The 27423-nt window shown below is 52.5% G+C and overlaps 1 protein-coding gene across 4 annotated transcripts; it reads right to left on the reverse strand.

Annotated features, from left to right (window-relative positions):
* Window positions 1-219: 219 nt before the first annotated feature.
* Window positions 220-26619, reverse strand: Ppfia3 (PTPRF interacting protein alpha 3). 4 transcript variants are annotated; one of them, XM_027420640.2, is made up of 30 exons: window positions 26357-26619; window positions 21283-21537; window positions 20365-20466; window positions 19888-20052; window positions 19119-19193; window positions 18882-18956; window positions 17879-18100; window positions 16803-16949; window positions 16581-16715; window positions 16373-16456; window positions 15497-15628; window positions 15205-15267; window positions 15033-15112; window positions 13902-14046; window positions 12031-12224; window positions 9760-9982; window positions 8372-8535; window positions 8158-8285; window positions 7280-7373; window positions 6956-7037; window positions 6210-6410; window positions 5335-5397; window positions 5148-5174; window positions 3985-4160; window positions 3342-3439; window positions 2736-2911; window positions 2576-2644; window positions 2190-2361; window positions 1111-1199; window positions 220-1024 (listed from the first exon to the last, which is right to left on the reverse strand). In XM_027420640.2, the coding sequence occupies exons 2-29, from the start codon at window positions 21520-21522 to the stop codon at window positions 1141-1143; spliced, it is 3591 nt and encodes a 1196-aa protein (XP_027276441.1). In that variant the 5' UTR covers window positions 21523-21537; window positions 26357-26619; the 3' UTR covers window positions 220-1024; window positions 1111-1140. The 4 variants fall into 4 exon arrangements, with proteins under 4 accessions (XP_027276441.1, XP_027276440.1, XP_027276442.1 ...); XM_027420639.2 differs by having other exon boundaries at window positions 220-956; window positions 26357-26618; XM_027420641.2 differs by having other exon boundaries at window positions 220-956; window positions 12031-12218; window positions 26357-26617.
* Between the last annotated feature and the right edge of the window lie 804 nt (window positions 26620-27423).

Raw genomic sequence — 27423 nt, forward strand, 5'->3', positions numbered from 1 at the left:
ACTTCTTGATTCTGGAGGTGGTCGGTTTGCGCTCTTAACATCTTGAGAACAAAAGCTGGGAGTGGCGGCACACACCTTTAATCTCAGCGCAGAGGCAGAGGCAGAGGCAGGCGGATCTCTGTGAGTTCGAGGCCAGCCTAGTCTACTTCGTGAGTTCCAAGCCAGCCAGGACTACAAAATGAGACCCTGTCTCAAGAAAAGACTGGTCAACACCAGAGCTTTTGAAACAGTAGGTCTTTACCCGTGATCACTGAGTAACGCCTGGGGCCGGGAGGCCAACTGAGAGTCGGGGTGAGGGGGCTCCCCGCTGTCCGTCCTCTCCCCACGCCACGTCACCCAGCGGCATAGTTGACAGAGGGATTTCCCCATGCAAACCCCAGAGGCAGAGGAAAACTGGGAACGCAGTGCAGCGTCCCTGACCCTTGGGCACAGACACCGCCATAGCACGGGGGCCGGGAGGCCCCGTGGGACACGAGACACGGGAGGGGGGACAGGGGACCCCGCTCAAGATGACCCCCGAGGACTGGCGACCAAGCGCAGCGGGGCAGGGCTGAGTGGCACATGGGGGCGAGGCTTGTAGCAGCGAGTCTCCCCTCCCCTCCTAGCAGACGAAGAAGGAAGACTTGGGCCCCGCGACTGGGCGAGAGAAAGGGAGGGGCAGCCTCTCCCCGCATGCGGCCCAAGAGGGAAGCCCCGCCCTCTTTCCGCAGGTGCGGGGTGCCTGTCTCCCATCCTAAACGGTTCAATAAATTACAAAGTAGAGAAAAGGGAGGCGGAAGATTGGGGTGGGATTTCTTCCTGTCCTCTTCTTCCGCTGCCCCCCCTTAGTCCATTTCCTGTGGTTTGGTCCAGGCCCAGTCCATTTGGGAGGCGGGAACAAGCACACCGGCTGTGTGTATAGATGGTGCAGTCCGCAGTGCGAGCTCCCTCATGGTGGTCTCCGTCTAGACAATACTCTACAAAGGAGGGAAAACGGCCCAGCCTTTGGGAGGGTCTTCATCCAAGTGACAGTGAGGCCACTTGCCTTGAAGCCAGACAGTTCACAGAGTGAGCACCATCTAGCACGCCATCCTGTGTTCCCCTTGCACCACCCCAAACCCTAAAACTCACCTGCAGAGTCGCCACTTGGAGGTGCATACACTAGCAGGAATAAGTCCGCACGGAAACACCATCTGCTCGTGAACTCCCAGAAGTCTGGCCTACAGAGAGAGCAGCAGCTGTTCAACCTGGAACCCCTCAAGTTTTCCCCAGGGAATTCCCTACTCCTTAGAACCAGAGACTGAAGATAGGGGGCCCCTAGATTGTTAGTAAAATACCCTACCACTGACCACTGAGCTGCACTGCAAGCTCCTCACGAGGGATTCTAGGAGGTTCCTCCACCAATGGGCTACATCTTCAACTCCCGCCCCCCCCCTCTCTCTCTCTCTTTTTTTTTTTTTTTTTTGTTTTTTTTTTTTTTTTTTGTTTTTCCGGACAGGGTTTCTTCGTGTAGCTTTGGAGCCTATCCTGGCACTCACTCTGGAGACCAGGCTGGCCTCGAACTCACAGAGATCTGCCTGCCTCTGTCTCCCGAGCGCAGGGATTAAAGGCGTGCGCCACCAACGCCCTGCCTTCAACTCCCTTTTTACTTAAAACAAAACTAAATTTATTTTATATGTGCAATAGTGTAAAGGTGTCAGAGCCTGAGCCCCTGGAACTTGAGTTACAGACAGTTGTGACCCACTATGTGGGTGCTGGTAATTGAACCTGGGACCTCTGCAATCTCTCCAGTCCCTCCCTTTTTACTTTTTGAAAGAGAGTCTCACTAAGCAGCCCTGGCTACTTTGAACTCACTCTTTGGTGGCCCAGACAGGTTATTGATCTTGCAATTATCTGTTAAGCCTGAGTAACTGGGCAACAGGCCTGTGTGGCCAGCCCAGATCCCCCAGGGCTCTTATGAGCTCTAAACCCTCCCACAGACCATGGGTCTCTCTACTTCCCGGCAGGCTGGGACCCAAATAAAGAGTTCAAGGGGTCCGAGGCAAGCTCATGTACCACCCTGAGAAGGAAATATGAGAATAATGCATTGCAGGAGTGCCTGGGTGGCTGGAGCGTTGTATTTGTTCAAGGAAGCTGGTAGAGTAGACCAGATGGAAGGTTGTCCCAAGATATGAATAGAGTCTGGACTGTCACATTTCAGAGTCCCCTACCTTCAGGCTGCAGTTTGCGGAGTGGGAGCCCCGGTGAGCCTAGGGCTCCTGCTGCAGCTGACCGAAAATTGGGGGGTAACATCTCAGCGGAGTCGGGGGTTACACCCCTGAGGTCCTTCTCTCGGAACATCTTCCTCCAAGATGGGGAGCGGCTGAAGGACTTGGCACTGTCCTAGTTGTAGGATAGGAACCCAAGGTGAGGGAGGAGTTCATAAACTCCCAGTCTACGGGTCTCTCCACTAGCCACGCCCCTTTTAGCTCGTCCTCCAACCACAGCTGGTTGGCAGCATCAAACCCCACCACCCCTTCACCACTGATTTGTAAGTACAGCGGGGGCGGGAGGGGTGGTGGCGGAGGGAGGACCTCAGCGCTGTTGCCACGCCTACCTCATCCAGCCGTCTGTCTGTGCCTAGGGAGATGAGGTTGCTGAATTCTTTCTCCAGCAGTTGCCGGGCCTGGAGAAGGATGAGGGGGAGAGGATAGTGAGCCAAGGTTGAAGCGTTCAGGGGAAGTGCCCAGCATGCTCCCCGACTAGCCAAGGCTCACCTGTGCGTTCTGTGTAGGTATCTGTAGAAGCAAAGCCAGGTCAGAGTAGTCGAAGGTTTCATCCAGGGCCAGCAGCGCCCCGTGCACCCCACTCTCGGTGAGATTAGTAGCGAATTCCTTCAGGCCGAGCCCAGACACCCAACCCATGACCCGTTCGTTGGACCACACCATCACGTCTAGAGATGAAAGGGAGATGCATCTCCCAGAGGTCAGCCCTGCCAAATTAGCCTAATTCCACCCTCATTTCCTTTACCAGACATACCTCTATGATGGTTCCACCCTCATCTAGGGAAATGGCTAATTAGGCCTGAGATTCCCATTTCCCTCCCAAGCCACGCTCCCTTACTGGTTCTACTAATTATTTGGAGGAACAGCGCCCCCTAGTGAGCAGGTTCACATTCGCTCTTGGCCAAGCCCTCATGCTGGCTCTACCCCCTGTGTGATAGCGCTCCCCAGTGGCCAGAACCAGCCAGTCTGGCACATAACTCTGCACTCATTCTGTGGCCTGTTCCCCATGGTGACTCCACCCTGTTTCTAGTAGCTGTTGGAATATCTGACTTTCCTCCCTCCAGCCGGCCACTCTACTTGGCCCCCACAGGACCTCACCTCTGATTTGCGTCTGGCTCTCTTCCCTCCTCCGCTCCAGGTCCTTCCGGTCATAGTTGAGCCGTTTTAGGCACATGATACCATAGTGCAGACTAACCCTGAGCAATGGGGGGAAACTGAGTCACCTAGGAGCCTTCCCATGGCCACTGTCGTTATCAGTCTCTCTCTGTCTCTGTGTGTGTGTGTGTCTGTGTGTGTGTGTGCGTGCGTGCGTGCGTGTGGTGTGTGTGTGTGTGTGTGTGTGTGTGTGTGTTACCCATACTGGGCATCCCCAGTGCACTAGTACTTACTTAAGTTCTCTTGCTTGTTCTCTCTCTCTCTCTCTCTCTCTCTCTCTCTCTCTCTCTCTCTTTCTCTATCTCTCTCTCCGGGATCTCTCTATTTTTACTTTTTAATTTTGAAACAGGGTCTCCTAAGCTTCCTGGACTGGCCTTGAACTCTCTAGTACAGGCTAACTTCAAATTTGCAATCCTCCTGATTTGGCCTCCCCCAGTAGCAGGTCACCAGGACCACACTAGATCTTCATTCTCCTATGGACCACCTTCTTGGTTCAAGGAGCAACAAGCTAGAATTTCACAGAACTTCCCATTAGCCAAAGCCTCTCCAGGGGTGTGACTTCTTCCCTTGGCCAGGCAGTCCCCACCTGTGGAAGCTGTCCACCATCTTGAGTTGGCCTCGCAGTTCCTTCTTGTTCAGATGGTCCAACATCCGAGCATCCACCAGTGACTCCATGAAATAGCTTCGGTACTGGGGCAACCCAAGGCTGGGCAACCAGTCGTTCCCCACCCACTCGTGGTTCATGTCGCCATATGCCAGGATCTGGGGCCATGGGCAGGTGAGGGAGGGGGTCAGGCCCTCTTGTCCTTTCCCATATGTACAGGGAAAGGATAAAGTTCGGTTCCCACCCCAAGCTAGTTTTCTCCCCACCACAGAGCAATCTGGCCTCTGGGAACAATGGACCAGCTCAGGGTCTAATGTGGCACAGGCTAGCCTCAAATTCGAAATGAAGTTTGAGCATGATCTTCAACTCTACATCCTCCTACCTCCACCCTCCTGCGTGCTGGGGTTACAGGTGTGCACCCCCACTCCAAGTTGATGCTAGAAGTTAGGACTCTATTATAGGCAAGGGCTCCACCAACTGACTCCCAGCTCTGCAGGTATGCACCCACTCAGCCCAAACATGACTACACCTGGAAAGTTAGGGTTCCAGAGTGACTTTCCTGCCACCCAGAGACCATCACTCCTCAATACCCAGTTTAGGACAAGTCTATGAGATAAGACCAAAGTCTTTTGCAGCTTTAGGGCCAGGAAACAGACCACAGCCCAACCTGGAGCCTCCACCCCTGGCAAGCTCAAGTCAAGCATGTGGCCTCTCTCTTCTCCAGTCACCGTGTATTATGTCCTCGACACCGCTCACTTGCCTGGCCCACTCACAGCCACCAAAACCAGCAAGGCTAACACTTGAGCCACTAAATGGTGTGTCCAGCCCTCTTCCCCATCCCTAACACAAGCCCTATCACCATCCAGCAGCTCCCTCTGGTTCCAGCAATACCATAGTCCCCAGCTCCCCCAGCAACCCACAACCATGGAATGGCCCGTGCACCAAGCTGGAGGTGGACACTGAGGGTTTCCATTTTGTCCCCCACCAAGCCACTATGAATTAGTTCACAGCTGCACACCAAGCTGCAGCCTTCCTGTCCTGGTCAGGGACTTAGAATGTTCAGGCAAAGGGTAGGGCGCAGGAAAAGAGAAAGACCATGCAGCGTGCACAAGCTGTTCATGCGAGCAGCCCGCCCTGCACCCTACCTGCTCCCAGCTGATCTCCTTGGTCTCCTGACCCATTAGTGGGTAGAGGGGGAGAGAAGGGCGGGTTAAGGGGACAGGCAGAGGAGAACAAAAGGGACAGACGATGCATGGACAGACTGACTCCTCCCGGCCCCCACACCCAGTAGGGATAGTGCCACCCTGAGGCCCACCAGCAGGAGGCACTCACAGGTTTCGTAGCTGCTGTCAGGGACTCCATCTCCTCATGTGTCATCCACACGTTTCCTGTGGGCTGGGGGGCACCAGGTGTTACAGAATGGGAGAAGACACAATACAGGTGGGGACAGAAAACAGATAGATGGTGTCCTAAGTGCCCCACTCTGACTCATTCTGTTTGGGGTTTCAAAACTGAGGTGACAGAGGAAATGACCCTGTGTTGGGCATCTCCCTAGACAAGTGTTCTAGCACTGGGCATTGCTTTTACTTTAAAAATATTTAAAATAACATTTAGTTGATGTGAGTAGGAGTTGATTTTCTTCTTCTACCATGTGGGTTCCAGGAACTGACCTCAGGTGGTTAGTTAGACTTGGTGGCAAGCCCCTTTACCATCTCACAGGCCCTCTTTTTTCTTTTGAGTATGAGACGAAGCCTCACTAAATAGTCCAGGCTGAACTTAAACTTACTCAGTAGCCCAGGCTGGCTTTCAACGTGCTATTCTATTGCTTCTGACACAGGTACCAATAATTGTCTGCCTGTTTGAGACTTCCTAGGAAAAAACTGGGTCTGGGCATTGTGGGGCTGATTCAGGAGGCAAAGGCACATGGATCTCTATGAGTTCTAGGCCAGCCAGACCTACATAGTGAGATCTTGTCTGAAAAGAAAAGAAAGAGGAAAACTATGGATTTGGGGACTGTCCCTTGGAAGTGGTGAAATTTCCAGGAGGGGAGTCTTGAGGACAGGAGTAACAAGCCCTGAAAGAGATGTTCCCTGAAGAAGGAACTCATGTAACCCACCCATGACATATGGGTAGAGCCCATGGGGAATACAGTCAGTGGGCCCAGGTTTGGAGCACAATGAGGGATGGGGCCCAGCAGCACAACTCACAGTGCGGGAGGAAGCGGGTGCTGAGGGTGATGTGAGCGACACCATCTCCTGAATGGCGAGGCGTAGCTTGAGCCTGTGCAGGGGGTTGCTGATGCCAATTTCCCTCTGGATCTCCGTGTCTGACAGGTTGGCCATGATGGCGCCGCTCTTGACATTGGCCCGGCAGGCGGCCACATACCAGGCAGGCATGCCCACCCAGAGCTGAGGCCGTGGAAAAGCAAGAGTGTGGAGGAGTCAGCAGAGAGAGAGACAGATGGGGAAAGTTCGCAGGCGAGGAAACAGAAGCAGCAAGACAGAGACGTGTGGGGGAAGAGAGGGAGAAGACAGGAAGATGAGGGATAAGTAGAGACAGGACAGATGGAAAGACAGACCCAGGTCGGCAGAGACAGGGAGAAACACGAAGATTCAGAGGGAGAGGAAGGGGTGGGGGGAAGAGGAAGAAGTTTCCCTTAGAGCCTCGGGTTCTGACCTCCCCCACCCATCCCACATCTGGACTTGCATAGGGCAGAGCCAAACAGCCCTGGATAGGGCAGCTGTCAGAGGGCTGAGGATACAGCCTGGTACAGTAGCTCAGGCTTGTAATCACAGCACTCAAGAGGCTGAGACAGGAGGGTTGCCATAAGTTTGAGGCTCCCCTGGGCTACAGAATAAGACCCTGAGTCTTACAAAAAGAAAAAGAAAAAGAAGTTGAAGTGGGGGGTTGGGTTAGTAACTCTACACTGAAGGCCATTTCAATGTCTAAATACCTCTAGCCAGGAGACCACGGTGGGGCCATCCCAGGCAGCAAAAGGCAGGCCCTGGCGACAGGCTTCTTCCAGAAGTTCGTGCCTAGCAGAGACAGCAGGCAGGGGCTGTGAACCCTTCTTATGGATCTCTCGCACAGGCACACACACAGTCAAAGCATCTTTGGAAAGTGCCGGAAGGTGTGGCCCTCTACACCCACCTTCCCACCCAGACAGCAAATCAGTAAAGCTGCACCCAGATTCCCTGGAAAGCAAGTTCAGGGTCATAGGTACTAGAATAGAGTCTCAGCAGCATCCACACCCACCCCAAACCCTGTGAACACTCACTTCCTCTTGTTCCTCCTGTCCTTATCTCCTGGGCCAGTCAGCTTGGATAGCCCCAGAGGGTCAGTGGCCAGTGTTTCGTCAGAAGGTGTCCCAGCTGGAGGTAAGGAAGCATCAAAATTAGTGAAGCCTTGGATCAGGGGATGCCAGGAAAACAGGGGGGTGGGGAGGTGGGGGTGGGGGAGCTCACATCTAACATCCTAAGCCCTGGAGAGACAGAGCCAGCAGGGCCCAGCTCAAGGCCATTCTATGCTACAAAGCCAGCCTGGGTCACATAACAAAACTAAAAAACAGGGCTTGGCATGCAGCTGCACATGCTTGATCTCAGCTCCTGGGAGGCAGGAGAAGGGGCTCTGTAGGTGCAAGGCTAGCCTAGTCTACCTACATAAAGAAATCTAGGACAGGCAGAGCTACATAAGGAAAGTAGAAGGAGAGAACTGACTTCACAAAGCTTTCCTCTGACCCCCATATATATCAAGAACACAGAGAATTTTAATACAATTTTTTGTTTTGTTTTTGTTTTTCAAGACAGGGGTTCTCTGTGTGGCTTTGGAGCCTGTCCTGGCACTTGCTCTGTAGACCAGGCTGGCCTCGAACTCACAGAGATCCGCCTGCCTCTCCCTCCTGAGTGCTGGGACTAAAAGCATGTGCCACCACTGCCCAACTTTAATACAATTATTTAATTAAAAAAAAAAAAAGCAGAGGTTGGGAATATAGCTTGTTGGTAGAGTACTTGCCTAGCATTCATGAGGGCCTAGGTTCAATTCCCAGTTCAATTTCCCAGGGGAAAAAAAAGTACTACCATATAAAGACAGAAATGAATTTCTAGCAGGGAGGCATGGAGGGAGGAGATGAAGGTTGGTATTACAAAAATACTTTACCCAGAGATGCACTTTCCCGGCCTGGGGGTCCCATGCGGCCCTTTTCTTTCTTGCCAAAGAGCCGACCTATAGAAGACTTGATGCTCTTCTTCTTCGGGGCTTTGTGGAGGGAATCTGGGGTGCCCTCACTAGAGAGACAGGACAGAGCCTGGGATGGACACCATCTCCCCAAGTCTTTGCCCTGTCCCCATTCTCAACCCATGCCCCCGCTGACCTTCCCCGGGGAGGAGCCCCATCTTCTAGGGACCCCGCCTGCAGTGCCAAAGCCTGGGTCATTCTCTCAAGACGAGCAGAGCGAGGAGTGGGTGGTGGGGTGTCTCCGGGAATAGCTGGGCCTTCCCCTCGTGGAACACCAGCTTCCTCCTTGGGGACATGGTTCTGGGGACAGAGAGAGATGCAGGATTAACTTGGGGTCATGATGGGATATTAACTGTGGGATCTGAGAGGACATCTAAGTTGTCCCTTGCTTGGACACTGACTTGAAGGTGGGCTAGCCTTGGTCAAATGGAGGTGTAAAGGCACTGGCCATGGTCACCTGGAACTGGAGAAGACTATACAGGAAATAGTTTTGCAATAAATGACAGCTGTGGAAGAGGGGTGGTCTCAAGGAAAGCTAAGGGGACTCAGGTCCTGAGAACAGGAAACAGGATGGACAGAAATAAACAAGCCTGAGTATGACCCCACCTTCCTCCAGAGTCAGTGTGCCTCTCCCTGTCCTCCTCCTCCCATTTCTCTTCCCTTTCTCTTCTTTCTCCTCCCCCTACTCCTTTTGAAATAGGGTTTCACCAGAGTCCAAGTTGTCCTCAAACTCCCAACAATCCTCCCGCCTCAGCCACACAAGCACTAGAATGACAGGTGTGGGGTCACCACACTCAAGTTCTCAAAGGTCATTTGAAGACTATAGATATCAAGTGCACACACATTTAAAAACAGTCTAATTATAGCCAGGTAGTGGTGACGGCTCATGCCTTTAATCCTGGCACTCGGGAGGCAGAGGCAGGTGGATCTCTGTGAGTTCAAGACCAGCCTGGTCTCCAGAGTGAGTGCCAGGACAGCCTCCAAACCTACACAGAGAAACCCTGTCTCGAACAACAAACAAACAAACAAACAAACAATAAATTACAGCACCATAACATGTGAAAGTCAAAGTAGGATCCCTGAAATGGCTTGGTGGGTAAAGAACTGGCCACACACACACTCACATACACACTCTCACACACACATATACATATACACACTCAGACACACACCACACACACCACACCACACACACACACACACACACACACACACCACACATATACACACATACACACACACACACTCACGCACACATACCACACACACACACATATATACACACACATACACACACATATACACACATGTATACACACATACACACATACACACATACCACACACACCACACACACACACACACACACATATTTCTAGAGACCAGCCTTCCTTTTGTCCTCTGGGACTTTAGGCTAAGGATGTTTCTGGAATCCACTGTGCAAAGGCTCAGTTGCTATTTGTGGGAAGTTCTGTTTCTGACCTCTCCTACCTACTCTGGGCTGGGGTGACAGAGAATACTCACGGTCTTCTCGGTTCCCTCTCGGGCAGGACTGGGTGGTGCCAGACGAGGCGTGGAATGGCCAGAGCTGGGAGGTGAGGGGCTGGCAAGAGTGGAGGTGGTAAGGGAGGGTGGCAGTGAGCAGCTGCTGCGGTATCGACCTAGTGAATCAAGGCCGGAACTGGACACCCGGCTCTCCAGCTCTTCTGCTCGCTGCTCTGTAGTCTCCTTCTCTTCTTGGATTAGCCTAGCAAGGGAGAAAGAAGACTGGGTGCAGGGTGGAGGGGATGGGGAATCACAGATCCTGGGGGCCAGAAAGTCTGGGGAGGGGAGAGGAGTGTGACTCAGGACAGTGAAGTAACTTAAAATTCTTTTGATGGGCAGCTTGTCCATAGCTGCAGGGACTCAAGGGGAGGCAAGAAATCCTGAGTGTCTCAAGAAATCACTGAAGGATTTGGGCTGAATAGTTGTAATTTCTATCAATTACAAGAGGTTGGCCAAGGGGCTGGAGAGATGACTTAGAGGTTAAGAGCACTGGCTGCTCCTCTAGAGTACCTGAGTTCAATTCCCAGCAACCCCATAGAGGCTCACAACCATCTGTAATGAGATCTGGTGCCCTCTGCTGGTGTGCAGATATACATGGAAGCAGAATGTTGTATACATAATAAATATTTTTTTTAAATCTTTAAAAAAAGAAGAAGAGGTTAGCCAAATAGTTACCGTGAAGGCATAAAAGGGCCTAGGAGTGTAGGTCAGTGGTAGAGCCCCTGCTTAGAATCCCCCAATGAGGGACTGGGGTGTGGCTCAGTGGTAGAGCCTCTGCTTAGAATCCTCCAGTGAGAGCTAACAGTATGACTTAGCACTACAGACCTCACTTGGCATACACACAAGGCCCTGGATTCAGTCCCCAATACGACAAATTATAATTTTTTCTTTTTGGTTTTTTGAGACAGGGTTTCTCTGTGTAGCTTTGTAGACTAGGCTGGCCTTGAACTCACAAAGATCCACCTGCCTCTGCCTCTGCCTCCTAGGTGCTGGGATTAAAGGTGTGTGTCATCACCTTTTGTCGACAAATTATTATTTTAAAGATAATATTACTACAGGAAGAGAAAGTATCCCAAGAATTGCTTGAGCAAAATGCTAAAATCAGGATGAAAATAAGGTCAACCAAAGTGGGGAGTAATAATGGTTCATCAAGTTAGGGGTGCAGATGAACACTGTCTGAGTAAGAATGTGATTATGGGGCTCTCATTTCCTGGGAGCTCATGAAGAATGCATGGCAACAGAACCAACAGATCAGGCACTCTCTGGAGAGTCAGGGAGGGCTTCCTGGAAACTGGGATATTAGCCAGAAACTCTTGGTAGGTGTAGGGTTGGGTTAAGGTTGAGTCTTTCATTTCTCCCTTTACAAGAGCACATGCGTTCCTACATGTGTGCATGTGTGCATGTGCATGGCACACCTGTGTGTGTGCATGTTTCTGCATATGTGTGAACACAGTGTGTGGATGTGAATGCATACAGAGGCCTGAGGTTGAAGTCCAGAAATATCACTGGTCACTCTACTACCTTATTCACTGAGCCAGCCAAACACAGCTTGTTGATGTGGCTGGTCTTAGTAGCCAGCTTCCTTGGTGCAGCCCATCTCTGTCTTCAGAGGCTGTAATTTCAAGTGAGTCACCTACCCTGCTTGACATTTCTATGGGTTCCAGGGGATCTGAACAGGTTTTCAAGTGTGCATGGCAAATGCGCTGACCAATGAGCCATCTCCCCAGCCCCTTTCTTTCAATCAATCTTTCTGTTCTTTCACTTTGTTTCCTAGCTTTTCTTCCTTCTTCCTTTCTCTTTCTTTCCTTCCCCTCCTCCTCTTCTTTCCCATCCCACACATGCTAAGTAAATGCTCTACCAAGTAAACTGCACTCCCAGCCCAAGCCGAGGCTCTGGGTCACTGTGTGAGGGTAGGATCTGTGGGTGGGTTTGCTGTTGTTGGGATCTTATGTTGAGATTCCTTATGTTGAGGCTTAGGGACATGGTTATAAGGGGCAGTGGTTGTCTTGACGATTTCTCCTGCAGAGTTGACGGTTGGTACTTTGTTCATACTCACTAGAGTGTTAGCTCAGGGACACTGGTACAGATAATGGGGGTGGTTCCTGGGTGTGGAATATTGTCTGGGAGAACTTGTTAAGGGTAATGGGAAAGTAGTCAGGCTTAGAGAAAGGGGTGGGGCTGACTCTGGGGAGCTTCAGGGCCTGTGGGGACAGCTTGGGCAAGACATAGCAGACTTAGCCTGGGGCTCACTTGATTTCCTTGTTGATGGCTTCCAACTGCTCCTGAAGCATGATGGCCAGTGTCTGCACGTCAGCTTGCCCACTGGGGGACAGCAACTCAGCCCCGAACATCCCCTCGGCCTCCTCCTCATCTGAGCCATCTAGCTCTCCAGGGAATGGGGGTGGGATGGACCCGGCAGGGGTAGATCGATCCCAATCCTGTCCCTGTGGGTGATAGCTGAGGTTGGCCCCTGGCTTTGCCCACACTTCTGACCCTACTGGCATCCCATGGTGCACTTTCTGTCTAGACCCTTCCTTCTGTGCGGAACAGTGGTGGAACCAGGGTGTCAGCTTTGTCCGGCTTCAGTTGAGCTATACCTCTAGTCCCTCTCTTGGCAGGTCTTTCGTGGACCTAAGAGATGGCTCAATGGGTAAAATCCTTGTTGCTGAAGCCTGGTGACCTGAGTTCAATCCTCAGATCACACGTAAAGATGGAGGGAAAGAGACATCCTCTGACCTCCACAGAGGGTTCTGTGGTGGGCATGCCCCAATAATATGTTTTGCTGCTGGTGTGTGTGTGTGTGTGTGTGTGGTTTATTTCAAGACAGGGTTTCTCTATGTAGCCCTGGCTGTCCTGTAATTTGCTCCATAGACCAGTCTGGTCTCTAACTCATAGAGAACTGTCTGTCTTGAGTGCTGGGCTTAAAGGCATGTACTGCTGCTGCTGCTGCCACCACCTGGAACATTCTTTTCCTTTAAAAATATTTATTTATTTTATTGTATGTAAGTGTTTTGCTGCTTGCATGTATGTGTGTGCACCATGTGAATGCCTGGTTCCCACAGGAGCCAGAAGAGCCACCATGTAGATTCTAGGAACTGAACTCAAGACCTCTGGTAGAGAAGCAGGTGTTCTTAACCACTGAGCCATCTCTTCAGGCTCTCTTCCTTTTTAGTGTAGAAGCCATAGCTCCATGTCCTTATCCACTGTTCCTATTCTTCTTTTGATCCTCTTTTTTCTGTTTGATATCACTCATTTGTTGTGTGTGGTGGGATGGGTGTACATGTGCCATGGTGCACATGTGGGGGTCAGAGGACAACTTTTGGGAGTCAGTTCTCTCCTTCCACCATGTTGGGCCTGGACATAGAACTCAGGTCACCAGGCTAAGTTACAAATGCCATGACCCACTGAGCCATCTCTCTGGCTCCACCTTATTTTTTTCTGTTGTTACAGGGTCTCCCTGTGTTGCCCTTGTTGGTCTGGAACACACAGACCCACCTGCCTAGGAGTCCTGAGTGCTGGGATTAAAGGCATTTGCCAACAGGCCTAGCCCCACTTTATGTTTTGAGAACCAGTCTCTCACTGAACCTGGAGCTCTCTAGGCTGGCTGATCCCAGGCTTCAAAGACCCTCCTGTCTGCACCTCTCCCAGGGCTGAGACAAGAGCACACCACTGCACCTGGCTTATCATACGCATGCTGAAGACTGAGCAGGCATGGGTGCTTACATAGTGAGCACTTTTTAAGTGTGCTTCTCCCCAGCCTGAGTCTCTGAGTGGCTCACCTAACTGTCCCTAAGCGATGCCCACACACATGCCCAACTCTTCCTTCTTCCTAGTTCCCAAACCCAACCAGCTTCTTCTCTTCACCTGGCCTCACCCACTCTGGGATTCTCTAATTTCCCCCCATCTTCATGCTCACCATGCAAATCATAGGAGGAGGTGAGGTGTGCAGGCAGGTGGACCCTCGGTGGTATCGGGGGCCAGGAGAGAAGACAGTGGGTGAGTCAGAGAGATTATGGCCTTTCATCCCAGAATCCTCCCTGAGCTAATCCGATCCAGCTGCCCCACCCCATCCCTGCCCACACAAGCCCCTCCCACTCTGGGCCCCAGAGGTGGCCGCTGACCTTGGAAGACTCATCTTTGGCCCCTGACCAGCGGCCCCTCTTGCCTGCCCGGCCACTGCCAGCTCCATAAGGATCCAGGGGGGCACCAGAAGGTAAGGTTGGTGCCTGGGAGTAACGGAGCTCCAGGGCACTGCCAGGGAGAGACCTGTGAACACAGGGGCCAGAAATGGGGTAGAGGTTAGGGCTTACAGGGACAGGCCAGCCTGGACTGGGGGTGGCAACAATTGAATTTAGTAGGTTATTTTAAAAAGAAATTGGGGTGGAGTGGTGGTAGTACAACTCTTGTGTGAGTTCAAGACCAGCCTGGTCTACAGAGTGAATTCCAGAACAGCCAGAGCTGTTACACAGAGAAACCCTGTCTTGGGGGAAAAAAAAAAATGAAGAAAAGAAAGAAATTGGGAATGTTGGGAATGAGATGCTTTATGAGAAGTTTGGGGAAGAGTTGGGAGTGTATATTGTCAAGATATATGTATGAGCTTATCAAAGGATAAATTTTAAAATATCCTTTTTTGGTTTGTTTGTTTGTTTGATTTTTCAAGACAGCTGAATAGCCCAGCCTGTCCTGGAACTCAAGAGATCTGCCTGTCTCTGCCTTCCCAATGCTGGGACTAAAGGTGTACACCACCATAGCCTTGCCAAAACATTCTTAAATAAACAAAATTGATGAAGCTGGACCTGCTGGAGTAAGCTTCAGTCTCAGCTACTGAGAGGCTATGGCAGAAGGGCCATAGATTTAAAACCAGCCTGGGCAACTTAGTGAGATCCTGTCTTAAAAGGAAAAGTAAAAAGATCTGGAGATATATAGGGTAGAGCTTAGAATTCCCCAGTGAGAGGATGGGGGTATGGTCAGGGGTAGAGCCTCTGCCTAGAATCCTGCAGTGAGAGGATGGTATGGTGACAGGGTATGGTCAGGGGTAGAGCCTCTGCCTCGAATCCTCCAGTGAGGGGTGGGGGTGTGTTCAGGGGTAGAGCTTCTGCTTGGAATTCTTCAGTGAGGGGGTGGGAAGTGTGGCTTGGTGGCAGTGTGCAGGAGGGCCAGAGATTTGGTCCCCAATACTATAAAACTTAAAAATAAGGGATGAGCTTGACTATTCGGGCCCCCTAGAGAAAGGATAGGAGGGCTTCCATCACCTGGAATAGGAGGAGGGGGGCCTCCCCCGTAGCTGGTCAATCTCCATCTGCATCCGTTCCATCTCAGCCAAGAGCTGCTCCTGTGGAGAGTAGGCAGAGCTATCAGGTGAGATTGTGTTGTTCTGAGTAGCAGGCCGCTCAACAGCTCCCCCATCAAGTTCCAGGCTCCCACCTTGCTCAGCAGCAGCTCATCTTGAAGTTTCTTCATATTAGCAATCTCCTCACTCAGTGAGTTCTGTGGGAACCAGAGTGAAATGGAAGGAGGAGGCCAAGCTGGAGGGGTTGTGGCCTAGTAAAATTCTGCTCTTGGAATGTTCAAGCAAAATGGTGCCTTCAGTCAGTCACAGAGCAGACTATGAGTAGGGAGGTCTCAGATGACAGATCTGAGGAAGATGTGTGGGCCCCAGGATGGCAGCTAGAGACATCCCTGGTTGTCAAAGGCCTGGGATGGGAGGGGGGCGCACCTTCTCCTCCAGTGCCCCCATGCGTTCCTTGAGGTGAAGCTGTAACCGTTCATTGGATTCGCTCAGCAGCTTGTCTACGGTCTCTGACAGTCGCTTATTATGGTCATCGTTCATCTTCTCCCTCTGCCGGGCCTGAGCAAAGGGAAACAGGGCAGAGGTTGTGATACCATTGCCCTTGCTCTGAATCATGTCCTTCACTTACGCCCTCTTCTCATCTTGATTCCCACCTAGCCTGGCCCCTATCTAAGCCCACCCCTAACCCACCCCTCATCCCAACCAAACCTGACTCTGACTCTTCTTCATCTCAGCCCCGCCCATCATCTTGCTCCTCCGTTAAGCCCCACCCTTCATGTAAGTCTCACCCAGCCTTGCCCCTCATCTAAGCCTCACCCCCTCGTTTTACTACTACTCCAGGGGTACCCTCACCAAGCACCGCCTCCCGTGTATGTTCCACTCAACCATGTACTCAGCTAAGCCCCCTTTACCAACCCCAGCTCCTTCATCTAGGCTCCTGTCATTATTCTCAGGCTCTCTCTCTCTCTCAGGCCCACCCCTCCTCTAAGCCTCATACACCCCACCACCTAGCACCTTCTTGTAAGTCCCAGAAGCTCCGCCCTTCATCCAAGTCCGGCTATTCGTGTGAGCCCCAACTAGCTCACCCCTTCAGCTAAGCCTTGTCCAGGCTGGCCCCTTTAGAAGACACACACAGGCACGTACGCGCTTCCAAGTCATACTACTCATGCAAACTCCTCCCCTGACATAGCCTCGCCTTTCATCTAGTCCATATATATCCTCAGGTAAGTCCTACCAGGCTGTACCCTAAGCTAAGCCCCGCCCCCTCACAGCTAGCTCTATTGGCTCTCTAGACCCCCTCACCCGCTGCAGCTCCTGGTTCTTCTCCTCCAGCTGTGCCTCCAGCTGCCGAAGCCGCTCTTCAAAGTTCCCATGGCGTTCCTCAGCCTAGTGGACAGGACCCGTGAAGTCTGACTTGACTCCACCAAGATCCCTTGGAGTTCCTGGTGCCGTCCCTGCACCCCTGGCCCCGCCCCTGCATCCCTGGCCCCGCCCCCTGCCAGGCTGTCACCTTGTTCAGAGCAGCCACGCGCTGCGCCAGCTGAGCCTCTATCTCCGGCAAGGTCTCAGCCTTCTGCAGGGTCTGTTGGAGCTTCTGCTTGGCGTCGTCCAGCCACTCGGCCAGCTGACGGCTCTTCTCTTCACTCTAAGTGAGAAACAGGCGGAAGAGCCGAGGGGATCAGTTACTCAGCCACAGCACCCTCCCATGTCTCTCGCCCGGTGGGCTCCCAACCTGTCGGTACAGCGACTCTTTGCTGGCCAGCTCGTTCTCCAGCTTGTCGTTGGCGTCATGTAGCGATGTGGCCTCGCGCTGAGCACTCAGGTAGCGCTTCTCCAGCGTCGTGATGCGTTCTTCCATATCCTCCCGCTGAGCCAGGGCCTGAAGAGAGTATAACGAGCTGTGTGGACTACAGCTCCCAGAAAGCCTTGTGGTAGCAGAGGCTGAGACACACACACACACACACACACACACACACACACACACACACACACACACCCTACCACACACACATATATACACACAAGGCACTCCAAAGATTTATGAAAAATAAGCTCCTTGCCCCGTTGGAAGGCTCAGGGCCTGGTAGTAATCTGTGTAATCCCAGTAAGTAGGAGGCAAGAGGATTTTGAGTTGGAGGCCAGCCAAGCTCAGGGCCTGCCTGGAATAAATAGGGAGACCCTATCTGATAAACAAATAAAAGATCAAAGACCTATGGGATGCAGCCTCCACTCAAACCATACTTCCTAGAATCACAGAGTACTTGCTGGTGTCTCTCTGGACAGTTCACAGCCTCTCTCAAAGAGCCACCAGGCTAACACCAGCTTAGAGGCCCAGAAGAGACATATTAGGATCAGGTGGGAGACAGGCCTGCCTGAGGCCATTGTGGGAAGACCGTGGCAGGGCAAACAGTCCCTATCATTTGACACAGCCAAACTGGACAAGTTACCCTGTCTGGAAGTAAAAAAATAAAGCAGCTAAAGGGTTGTAGCTTGGTTGTATAGCCACTGCCTAGAATCCCCCAGTGAAGGGGTGGGGGAGAGGGGGGTTGGCTCAGAAGTAAAGAAATAAGAAACTAGGACCATGGCTCAGAAGTAGATTGACCATGAACCTAGGATATGTGATTTCCTGTTTTCTGTTACCATGGTAACACAATAAAATGGTGCTAAGGGCCACTTTGCAACATGCAAATACTCAGATCAGTCCCATTGTTAAGTCCTTCTTGAACTCAGCTATTCTTGAAGGGTTGGGAGAAGGCTGGGGTGGGTGGGTGGGGGACAGAGATCGGCTCTCCAGGGGCTCCGCCTCACCTCTTTGAGGTCTCGCTGCAGCTTGGAGTTAGCTTCCTCGGCCTTACCCAGCTCGCGGTGAGCAGTGCCCAGCTCCTCCTCCAGCTGGCTCATCTGACGGCACAGCACTGCCAGGCGCTCCCGCAGCTGGCACACCTCTGCACGCTGGCGCTCCAGCGCCTCTTCCAGCTCTGCTGTACGTCGGTTGGAGTCTCCAATGGGACCCAGGCCATTGGCAAGGGTCTGGAGAGAAAGAGAAGAAGGAATAGAACCCAAAGTGGAGAGTGGGGTTGATCAGTCACCCCAGGGTCAGGGTATGATGAGGGGGAACCAAAGACCAGTAAAGACCTTGTAGACCAAAGTCCAAAGGGGTCTGTCACTGAGAGTCACAGAAGTTAGTTATGTGACCAGTAAGGCTCTTAGGGATTCAGATTTCATTGGGTCAAACATTAGAGACCACCAGAAGCCAATGAAATGGCTCAGCCATCAAGCTTGATGACCTGAGTTCAATCTCCAGGATTCACATTATGTAAGGATAGAAGTTGTCCCTTAGTTGTCCTCTGACCTCCACATGCTCACAGGCAACACCTCCCACATTATCACAGGTAAATGGAATAAGAACTTCTAAAAATAGTAAAATTCTCATTACAAAGTCAGGGAGTTACCGGGCATAGTGGTGTAGGCTTGTACTTTCAATGAGAGGCTTTCCTTGAGAGGCTAAGGTAGAAGAATCTTGAGTTGGAGGGTCAACATGAGCTTTAGAGCAAGACCCAGACTCACAAAAAAAAGTGGGCTAAGGATATGGTTCAGAAGTAAAGCCCTGTCTAGAATCCCTTAGTGGGGGGCTGGAAATGTTCAGTGGGAGAGCCCCTGCCTAGAATCCTCAAGTAAGAGATTGGGGTGCACTCAGTGGTAGAACAGTTGCCAAGAATGAAGCCCTAGATTCCATCATCAGCAAATCAATCAATCAATCAATCAATCAATCAGCGTTGAGTGGAAGTCACAGGGAAGTCACACCCCTCACCTGTCCATCCCCGTCCTTGCCTGGCTCCTCCAGCCCTGACCGCCTTCTAGATAGCTGATCCCGAAGGTTCAGAGTCTAGAATAGTCAGACACCAGAGCACACTGAGTTCCTCTCTAGAGACCCTGTGGATGTCTTCCTGTGATCCAACCCCAATCACCGCTTCCTTTGGAATACAACCAATCAATTTCTTAGTCCTCCACCAAGACCTGCCCCCCCCTTTTCCACCACACCCCCTACCTCCTGATTGCTCAGCTCCAACTCCTCCTCCAGCACAGCTACTCTCTCCAGTGCCATCCGCAGTCTTTCCCGGACCTGGGGAGGCGTGTGAGACACTATCAGACCCTGTAAGGCCTGGTACTGTAGGTCCATCATCCCAGCTATTCAGGAGGCTGAGGCAGAAGGATCCCGAGTTCGAGGTCTACTTAGGTTACAGAGATAAGACCCAGTCTAAGTCTGATAAACCTGCCCCTTAACACCCTGGGGAAGCTCTGAAGCCCATATAAAGAGCATGGAGTTCCAGCCAGGTATCAGGAAGGCTATCATCCCCCTGATATCCTCTGCTAGTTTTTTTTTGGGGGGGTGTTTTTTTGAGACAAGGTTTCTCTGTGGCCCCCTGGTTGTCCTGGAACTCACTCTGTAGACCAGGCTGGCCTTGAACTCACTAAGACTTGCCTACCTCTGCTCTCAAGTGCTAGGATTAAAGGCGTGCACCACCACTGCCTGGCTCTACTACTGTATTTTCATTTTTATTTTTTAGACAATATAGCCTGGAACTCTCTGTGTAGACCAGACAAGCCTCAAAATTACAGAGGATCTCCCTGACTCTGGCTTCTGAGTGCTGGGATTAAATAGTTCATATTTCTTTTTAATCAAGTTGTGTTCCAATCTGACACAGTAACGTTTTCTCAAATGTGAATCTCTCCAACCAATCATAGCCAGCTTTTCTCGTTCCCTTTTAATTCAGCTGCGGTCACCACAAGTTTTCAGCAATTTCTGATTCTCCTACCTTTTCATCCAGGGCCTTGTGGTGCTCAAAGAGGGATTTTAGAGCCTTAAGTACCTCCACCTCGGAGGAGACCCCTCCAGGGGATTGGGCCTGGCGTTTCACCACGGTCATTCGCAGGGAGCGCTCGTGCCTGGACACCAGGCACTCAAGGTGTTCCAAAAGGAGCTGGAAGGATAGGACACCGAGTCAAGGAAAAGAAGCAAGGGAGAAAAGGTAGGATCGAGAAAAGAGGTGACACGTTGGGAATACACAGAGGTGAGGGAAAAAAGAGACAAATAGCAGAGGTAGAGCTGAGGAAGGCATGATGCAAGGAAGCAGAAAGTCAGGTCAGAATAAAAAAGGATGGGAACACAGGAAGGAAATGATCCCTGAGGCTGGAAATGAGATGGAAAATTAGATGTTGGAAAAAGATATGTAGGTCGGCACCACCCTGTGCCCCATCCAGCTTAGACCCCATAGCCAGCCTACAGCCCTCACCCGGGTGTTGTTACGCTCCGCCTTCAGCTCTGCGATCTCTTCTTCTCTTTCTAGAAGCTGTTCCCGACATAAGTTAAGCTCTTTCGTTAGAGCCGCAAACTCCTGTCCAGGCGTGGGTAGAATCAGATAGATGGTTGACTCAATTATTCCGCTATTTCTCTCTTTGGGAGAATTTGAAGGCTCCGCCTCTCCTGGCTAGGCCCCGCCTCCTCCAGCCACTCATGATGGACCCTTACTATGTCCTGCTCCTCTAGCAGCTCAAACCTCGCCACTCGGGGCGAACCCGTCTCCCTTTTGTTGCTCTGAACCTATTGCAATGTCCTGATTAGGTCTCACCTCGTCTTGCTGCTCAGGCCTCTCTTTTACGGCTAAGCCTCAACTTTCTTGGTGCTCAGACCCCGCCCTTCCATCTAAGCCACGCCCGTCTCGGTGATAAGGCCCGCCCACCAACGGTAAGCCAATTCCATATTCCTCCCTGCCAGAGACGTCCGGCACCACCCCTCCTAGGCCACCTTCTACCCTTCTGCAGGCCCCGCCTTCCCGGCAAACCCTACTCTTCTTACTTCCCAGGCCCTGCCTCCTGATAAGCCCCACGGTTCTTGCCGCCCAGGCCCCGCCTCCTCAGTGAACCCTGATTCTCCCGCCTCTCAGGCCCGACCCTTCCTCTAGAGTCCCGCCTCTCCCAATCGGCCTCTCCTCCAGGCTCCGCCTCCCTCAAACTCTGCCCTCCCATCAAGCTCTACCCGGGTGTCTTGCCACTCAGGCCTGCATCCTTCCAAATCCTACTTCTCAGGCCCGCCCATTCTATATAAGCCCGCCCATCAACAGCGAACCAATCCCATGCTTCCTTTCTCATGGCCCCGCCCATCCAGGACAGCCCTTGCCTCTAGGCTCCGCCTCCCTCAGGCCCCGCCCAACCTGAGGCAGAGCGATGCTGAGCTGACGCTGCAGGGAGTCCTTCTCGTGGCCGAGCTCACGCAGACGCAGCTGCGCTGTCGCCAGCCCGTCCTGCGCCTCTCGCAGCGTCTCCAGCAGGCGCTCGCGCTCCGTGAGCATCGTGACCATGAGGCGCTCCAGCTCGCCGCCCGCCTCGTCCGGGCCCAGCGCCGAGCCCCGCCGGCCATCCTCACTGATGGTGGGCATCACCTCGCACATCATGACGGCGGTGCGGGCCTGCGGGTTCGCAGAGGGGGCAAACTAGCCTTGTCAGGGCTCAGAGGAGAACTGAGGCGCTGCTGGTGTGGTACTCCCTGGGGCCCAATTCAGTGATTGCACAGGGTAACTGAGGTCAGCCAAGTTGACCATGAAATGGGGAAACTGAGGTACAGCCACGTGGTGGGGAGGCAGGGTCACTAAGTGCTGGCCCCCAACAGCGGGAAACTGGGGCCTGTCCTTTGTAGTCATGGCATAGATAAACTGTGACTCCATTGCTCTCAGATAAACAGCGGGGACTTATTAGGTAAAAGCATTTTGGGACGCTGAGGCTTGGCTACGCCAGACACTGGTAGCAAACCAAAGCATGGCCACTGGGAGACCAGTCACTGGCTGAGTGGGTTAAAACTAACCTTGTGGCTCGGCTTTAATCTTCAACCCACTCCATAGATGAGGAAACTGAGGCCCAAACCAGAACCACACTTGAGAAATTCTTGGGGATTCAGATACTGAATTATGTCACTAGGCTGTGATTTGCCCATCTCTCTATTAGCTAAAGACCAACACTCCACTTGAAAGAATAAGAGTGAAAAACAGCACGAGAGCTGGAGTCATAGCTCAGTGGTACAGCACATGCTTGGCACAACGTGAAACTCTGGGTTAGATCCCCCATCCCAATAAAATACCCATTTATTAAGCCAGGCAAAGTGATGTATGCCTGTAATCCCAGTACTTGAGAAGTGGAGCCAAAAGGATCAGGAGTTCAAAGTCATCCTCATTTTTTATGGAATTCTGGGTCAGGCTGGGTTACATTAGACCCTTTTCCCAAAAAACAAAAACAAAACAAAAATGCATAACTGGTTGCCGGATTGAATCATTGCTTCAGGTCACAGGTGTCTAGGCTCCCCACAGCCCGTTGCCCCCTACACCTAGGTGTCTGGAACAGTCTCTTTCCGGGCCCCTCTTTACTCCTAGTGGCTCTAGGTCGCCTGCAAGACCCATAAATCTAAGCTGTTGGACCCTTCTCCCCGCCCTCTCAGGATCTAGGCGTCCTGGGATGCTCCTCCAGCCCCGCCCTCATGAGGCGTTAACCAAGAGTGTGGGAGGAGGAAAGGGCGGGGTTAATAGGGCCAGAAGGCAGGACTTGGGTCCCCTGGTCTAGGGACCTGGAGGAGATGTAGGGAGGGCCAGTGAGCCTCTCCCTGGAATTCTTCAGGTCCAACAGGTCCATCTGGCCTGGCCGAAAGCAGGAGCGACTTTCACTCCCCCCCCACTCCCCGCCCCCACAGACACACCAATCCATGCAGCCACCTAACCGGTTTGAGATTGGATATTTCCCAACTCCACCCAAATGAGAACTGTGACCAAAGCCTTGGGTTCCTGTGAGAGGAGAAGGGGGTTGAAGGGCTCTGGAATACAGGAAAGAATGCAACTGGGTCCCTGGATCCCCTTTGTCTTTAAATGGTAGGTCTGAAACTCTACACGTCCCAGAAACTGAGTTCAGGAAAACGTTTATGAGAGAGGAGGACAACTTTAGGCTAAACCCCAACGTGGAAGCTCAAACCCACAATTGTCAGAACATACAACTTAGGATGACTTAGGTTTCTGTAGACCTCAGATTCACTGAGAATGCTGGAAAGATGGCTCAGCAGTTGAGAGTACCCCACTGTCTGCTCTTCCAGAGCACTCTCAAGGCATCCCACACCTGTATCTCCAGGTCCAGGGTTTCTGACACCCTCACACAGACATGCATGCACCAATGAACATAAAAGAGAGATAAATTACTAAAAGAGAGAAAGAAAGTGGACATTCAATGTCACCAAGATGCTACATAATGCAGAGAAGACTAGATCTTCCACACTGAGCATGTGACTGAGGGCAAGAGCTCTCTCTCTCTCTCTCTCTCTCTCTCTAACTAGAGGGCCCAATGCTACAACTGAGGTCTGGAAGGTAAAACTGGCCCAGAGCAACCTGATAACATGAGTAGATGTCTGGGCACCCAAGAACCCAAATCACAGAGGTGAGCAAGATGACACAAAGGGTTGATCTGATCAAAAGTCAGAACCCATAGCTCAGAGTTTGCTCAGCTTGAATGCATGAACACAAGATATGAACTGAGATCACAGCTGATCCCAGTTGAGGTAGGAGGATTGCAAGTTTAAAACTAGCCTGATGAAATCCTGTTCCAAACACACACACACACACACACACACACACACACACACACACACACTGTGGCATGTGTGCAGACATTAGAAAAAAAAGTGTAGTTAACAACAGAGAGATACAAGAGATTCCCTAATGGGAAGGGCAGTGTTCAGGAAACAAGAACATTTTGAGACTGGAAAGGAGAGAGTCTAGAACAGACATAGAACTCCAAAGTGGCAGATGGAAATGGAGGCCTATGCTCCACCAGGGACAAATCTGACACTAAAGCTAAGGCCACAGTAAGGACAAGAAAGAAGCCAAGAATTGAGGGGATGGGTAGCTAAAACCCGAGGTTTGAAAAGATAAGACTCTCTGGGATCTTTCAGGTTTAAGACTGTGCAAGCTACAGGGGCTGGAGAGGTGGCTCAGCAGTTAACAGCGCTGACTACGGGGAAGCCCACTACTGTCTGTAACTCCAGTTGCAGTGGACCTGGCACCCCACACACAGAAAAAACACCAATGCACATAAAAATAAATAAATCACTTTTAAAAGATTGTGCAAGCTAGAGTCCATAGCACAAGTCCAAAGAATGCTAGAGTATTTCATTGAAAACACCATATTCTGTAAGTTAGACTACCCATGGGATGAGAAGGAAATCTAGAACAAGGGCAGACATGGCCAGAAAATAAAACACATCTAAGATGAAAAGTCAGGATAGGTTATTTCAGGGGTGGGAGTTGGGCAAGATCTTTTTTGTTATTGGTCTAGTGCTAGGAACCAAACCTGGGTCTTGTGCATGTGAGGCAAGTGCTCTACCATGGGAGCTACACCCCATCCCCAGTAGCTACAAATAGAGGACATGTCTGAGGAGAAGGCTGAGAGCAAGAACTGGCATAGGGATATTATCTAGGTATTTGAAAAAGATCAGACAGAAGAAAAAAAAAGGAGGAGACGGAAAAGGAGAAGAGGAGGAGGAGGAGAAGAAGAAACAAAAATGTGACCAACAACATAGTTTGGTCTCTGCCAGCCTGGGCTACAGTATGGCAAAACCCGGCTTGTTGGGGATGGGGAGGAAGCAAGTGGAAAAAGACATGCCTAGAATTTATCACGTGGTATAGAATGTAGATCACGCCTTGGTGAAGACGGAACAGATGTATCATCTGGAAATGTTCTGGAACTTGGAATCTTGAACATAACACAAGGAAAGGAATCATTATAACTAGAAATGCAGGAGGATGGCTGGTAGGTTCCAGATTACCTCATGAACCCTGACCACAGAACACAATTGGAGGAAGGAATGGTTATTTGGTACTTGGAGTATGGGTCTCTACAGGCAATGAGATGCCAGAAATACACCAGTCACCAGCATTAGTGGGAGTGGAGACTCTGAAAGTCTAGCACCTGAGATGACAGGCAGGTGAGTTCATTAAGGCCACAGAAGATATGAAGTTGATAGAATGATGAGGCCACTAAGACCTAAAGATGGGAGTGCAGTGGAGAGCCTGGGTCCAGACCTTTGAATCCACGTGGAGGTGGAGGACAGGGTGTTAGAGACTTAGAACCTGAATATTTGATGAGCGTGTAGGGCTAGGCAGGTGGTCTGATGGTCGGGACAGCTGCCACAGTCTGAGATTCTGGGTCCATGAGATGTGTGTGTTTGAATGGATGTTACAAGATGGGGTGAGACACCTAGATCTCTCCGGGGGAAGGAGGACAGAAGCAGAGGAATTGTATTCCAGATTTCTGAAGGGAACTCACGGAACCTGAGTCCTTAAGGCAGCAAGCAGGTGCTGGTGTACCAGGAGACTAGGCACATTTGTCTGAAGGGGCAGCAGGGGTGGGGGGGTTGTTAAACTAGGTGCTAAGTGGAGTGGGGTGGGCAAAGGCTGGGAATCAGGATTCCCCAGGTGCTGAATAGGGTGACGGCGATTACACAGGGCCAGCAGATGTATGGGCACTAACAGCCTTTCAGAACCAGGTGGGATCTAGAAGCTCCATACCAAGGTCTCTAAAGTGGCCTGGGTATGGACATTCAAAAGCCCTGACTATGAGTGAAGCAGCTATAGTCTCGGAAAGCTAGGGTGCCTAAACATGGGCCTGAGAACCTTGAGGCCCAGCTGGGGGGGGCGCCGGGGATCCCCAGGTCAAAGGCGCGGCGGGAGGATCCTCACGCCGCCTGCAACCCCTCCTTGGCGGCGGTAGCAGGAGATGGGGGAGGCGAAGCTACAGAGAGAGCTGACCATGGACAGCTCCGGCGCAGGCCTGTTTCCAAGGCGAGCCGGCCTGGACCGAGGAACGTTGCCGGCTGTTCCAGCCAGAAGGTGGGGGGCGCGAATAGGGGGACGATTCGGACGCAATAGAGGTAGCTCCACAGCGATGACCAGTGCCTGGAGCTCCCAGGACTGGGCCCAGAGGAGGGAATCTAGACTGAGGGGTCCCCTGGGCTGAGCTGATCCAGGCCCTGGAGGCGAAAGGAGGCAACCCGTCTGAGATACCAGGGTTCGGCTGGGGACTCTGGGCTCCGAGAAGGGACACGCCTGGCTCTCCTGGGTTGGCTTGTGAAATCTAGACTCTGGGTTCCCTCGGGATATAGATGGGAATGCAGGATTTCGGGCAAGCGAGTGGGGGAGGCTAGCCCAGGGGTCCCCGGGGTGGGCGCTGCCGGGCAGGCTGGGCCGGGCTCTTACCTACCTGGTCCGCGGCGACTGCGGGAGGAGCTGGGCTGCAGTAGGGACGCGGGGTGGGGTAGGGGCACCGGGCGGGGCCCCTGGCGGCGGCCGGGGCCCGGATCTGGAGCTCTGGAGCCCTGTCTACGCCGCTAGCGCGGGCTCAGCGTCTCTTGCTCCGGCTCCGGCGCTGGGGACCCCCCTCCCCCTCACGGTCTCACAGCCTTCTTACTCCCTAAAATAGCCCCCTGCCCTTGTCACCGTACAGCCTCCCCCCCGCGAGGCCGCAGTCGCCAGATCCAGGGGTGCCCACCAGCGCCCCCCAAATCCCACCTTCTCCCCCCCAAAAAAGAATTTCTCCTCCCTCCCCCTCCCCCCCCATAGATCCCAGGCGGTCGGGGCCCCTTTAACAGAAGACTGACGGACGGCGCTGAGTGGCCAATGAGAACTGGCGTCCGTGCCGGCCGGCATCTGGGCCCCGCCTTCACATCGGGAGGGAGGGGCCGCGCGGGCGGAGAGCTGGGGCCGGGACTCAGGGTGCAGCGACCAATAACCATGCCGCGTGCGGCGGCCTGGGGTGGAGGCGGAGCCCGGCAGAGGATGATGTCACCCGAATCTAGCAGCGCGCGGCGTGGAGTGCGAGTCGCAGCCCCGCGTTCCCGCGGCGGCGCGCGTCTCCCGGGACAGGAGGGCTGGGAGGCGGGATGGGAATTCAACATTCAAGGTGGGAATTTTTTTTTTTTTTTTTTTTAAGGCGAGGGCGGCTCCCGGAAGAATGTGCTCGGTTGGAAGGTGAGGCGAGTGGCCGATGAGTGGCGAGTGCCTGGTACTCCGCACCCCTGCGCCCTCCTGGGGAACTGCACGCGCCCCTCGCAATCCCCGACTCCCAAGCAGACAGTGGCCCGGCCCGCAGGTCTCCCCCGGCGGATGGTTCGCTCCGCCACGCCTACAGAGGCAGCGCTCAGGCTCCGGCGGCGTTTCAAGACTCCCGCGTCTGAGCCGCGGTAGAGGACCTTTCCAGGCCCTCGCCTTCCGGACCTCTCCAGTGTTGGGGACGGTGGTCCTCAGTGCTGCGCCCCGGCACGCACTTAG

Source organism: Cricetulus griseus, chromosome 6, assembly GCF_003668045.3.
Source record: "Cricetulus griseus strain 17A/GY chromosome 6, alternate assembly CriGri-PICRH-1.0, whole genome shotgun sequence".
Classification (NCBI taxonomy): domain Eukaryota; kingdom Metazoa; phylum Chordata; class Mammalia; order Rodentia; family Cricetidae; genus Cricetulus; species Cricetulus griseus.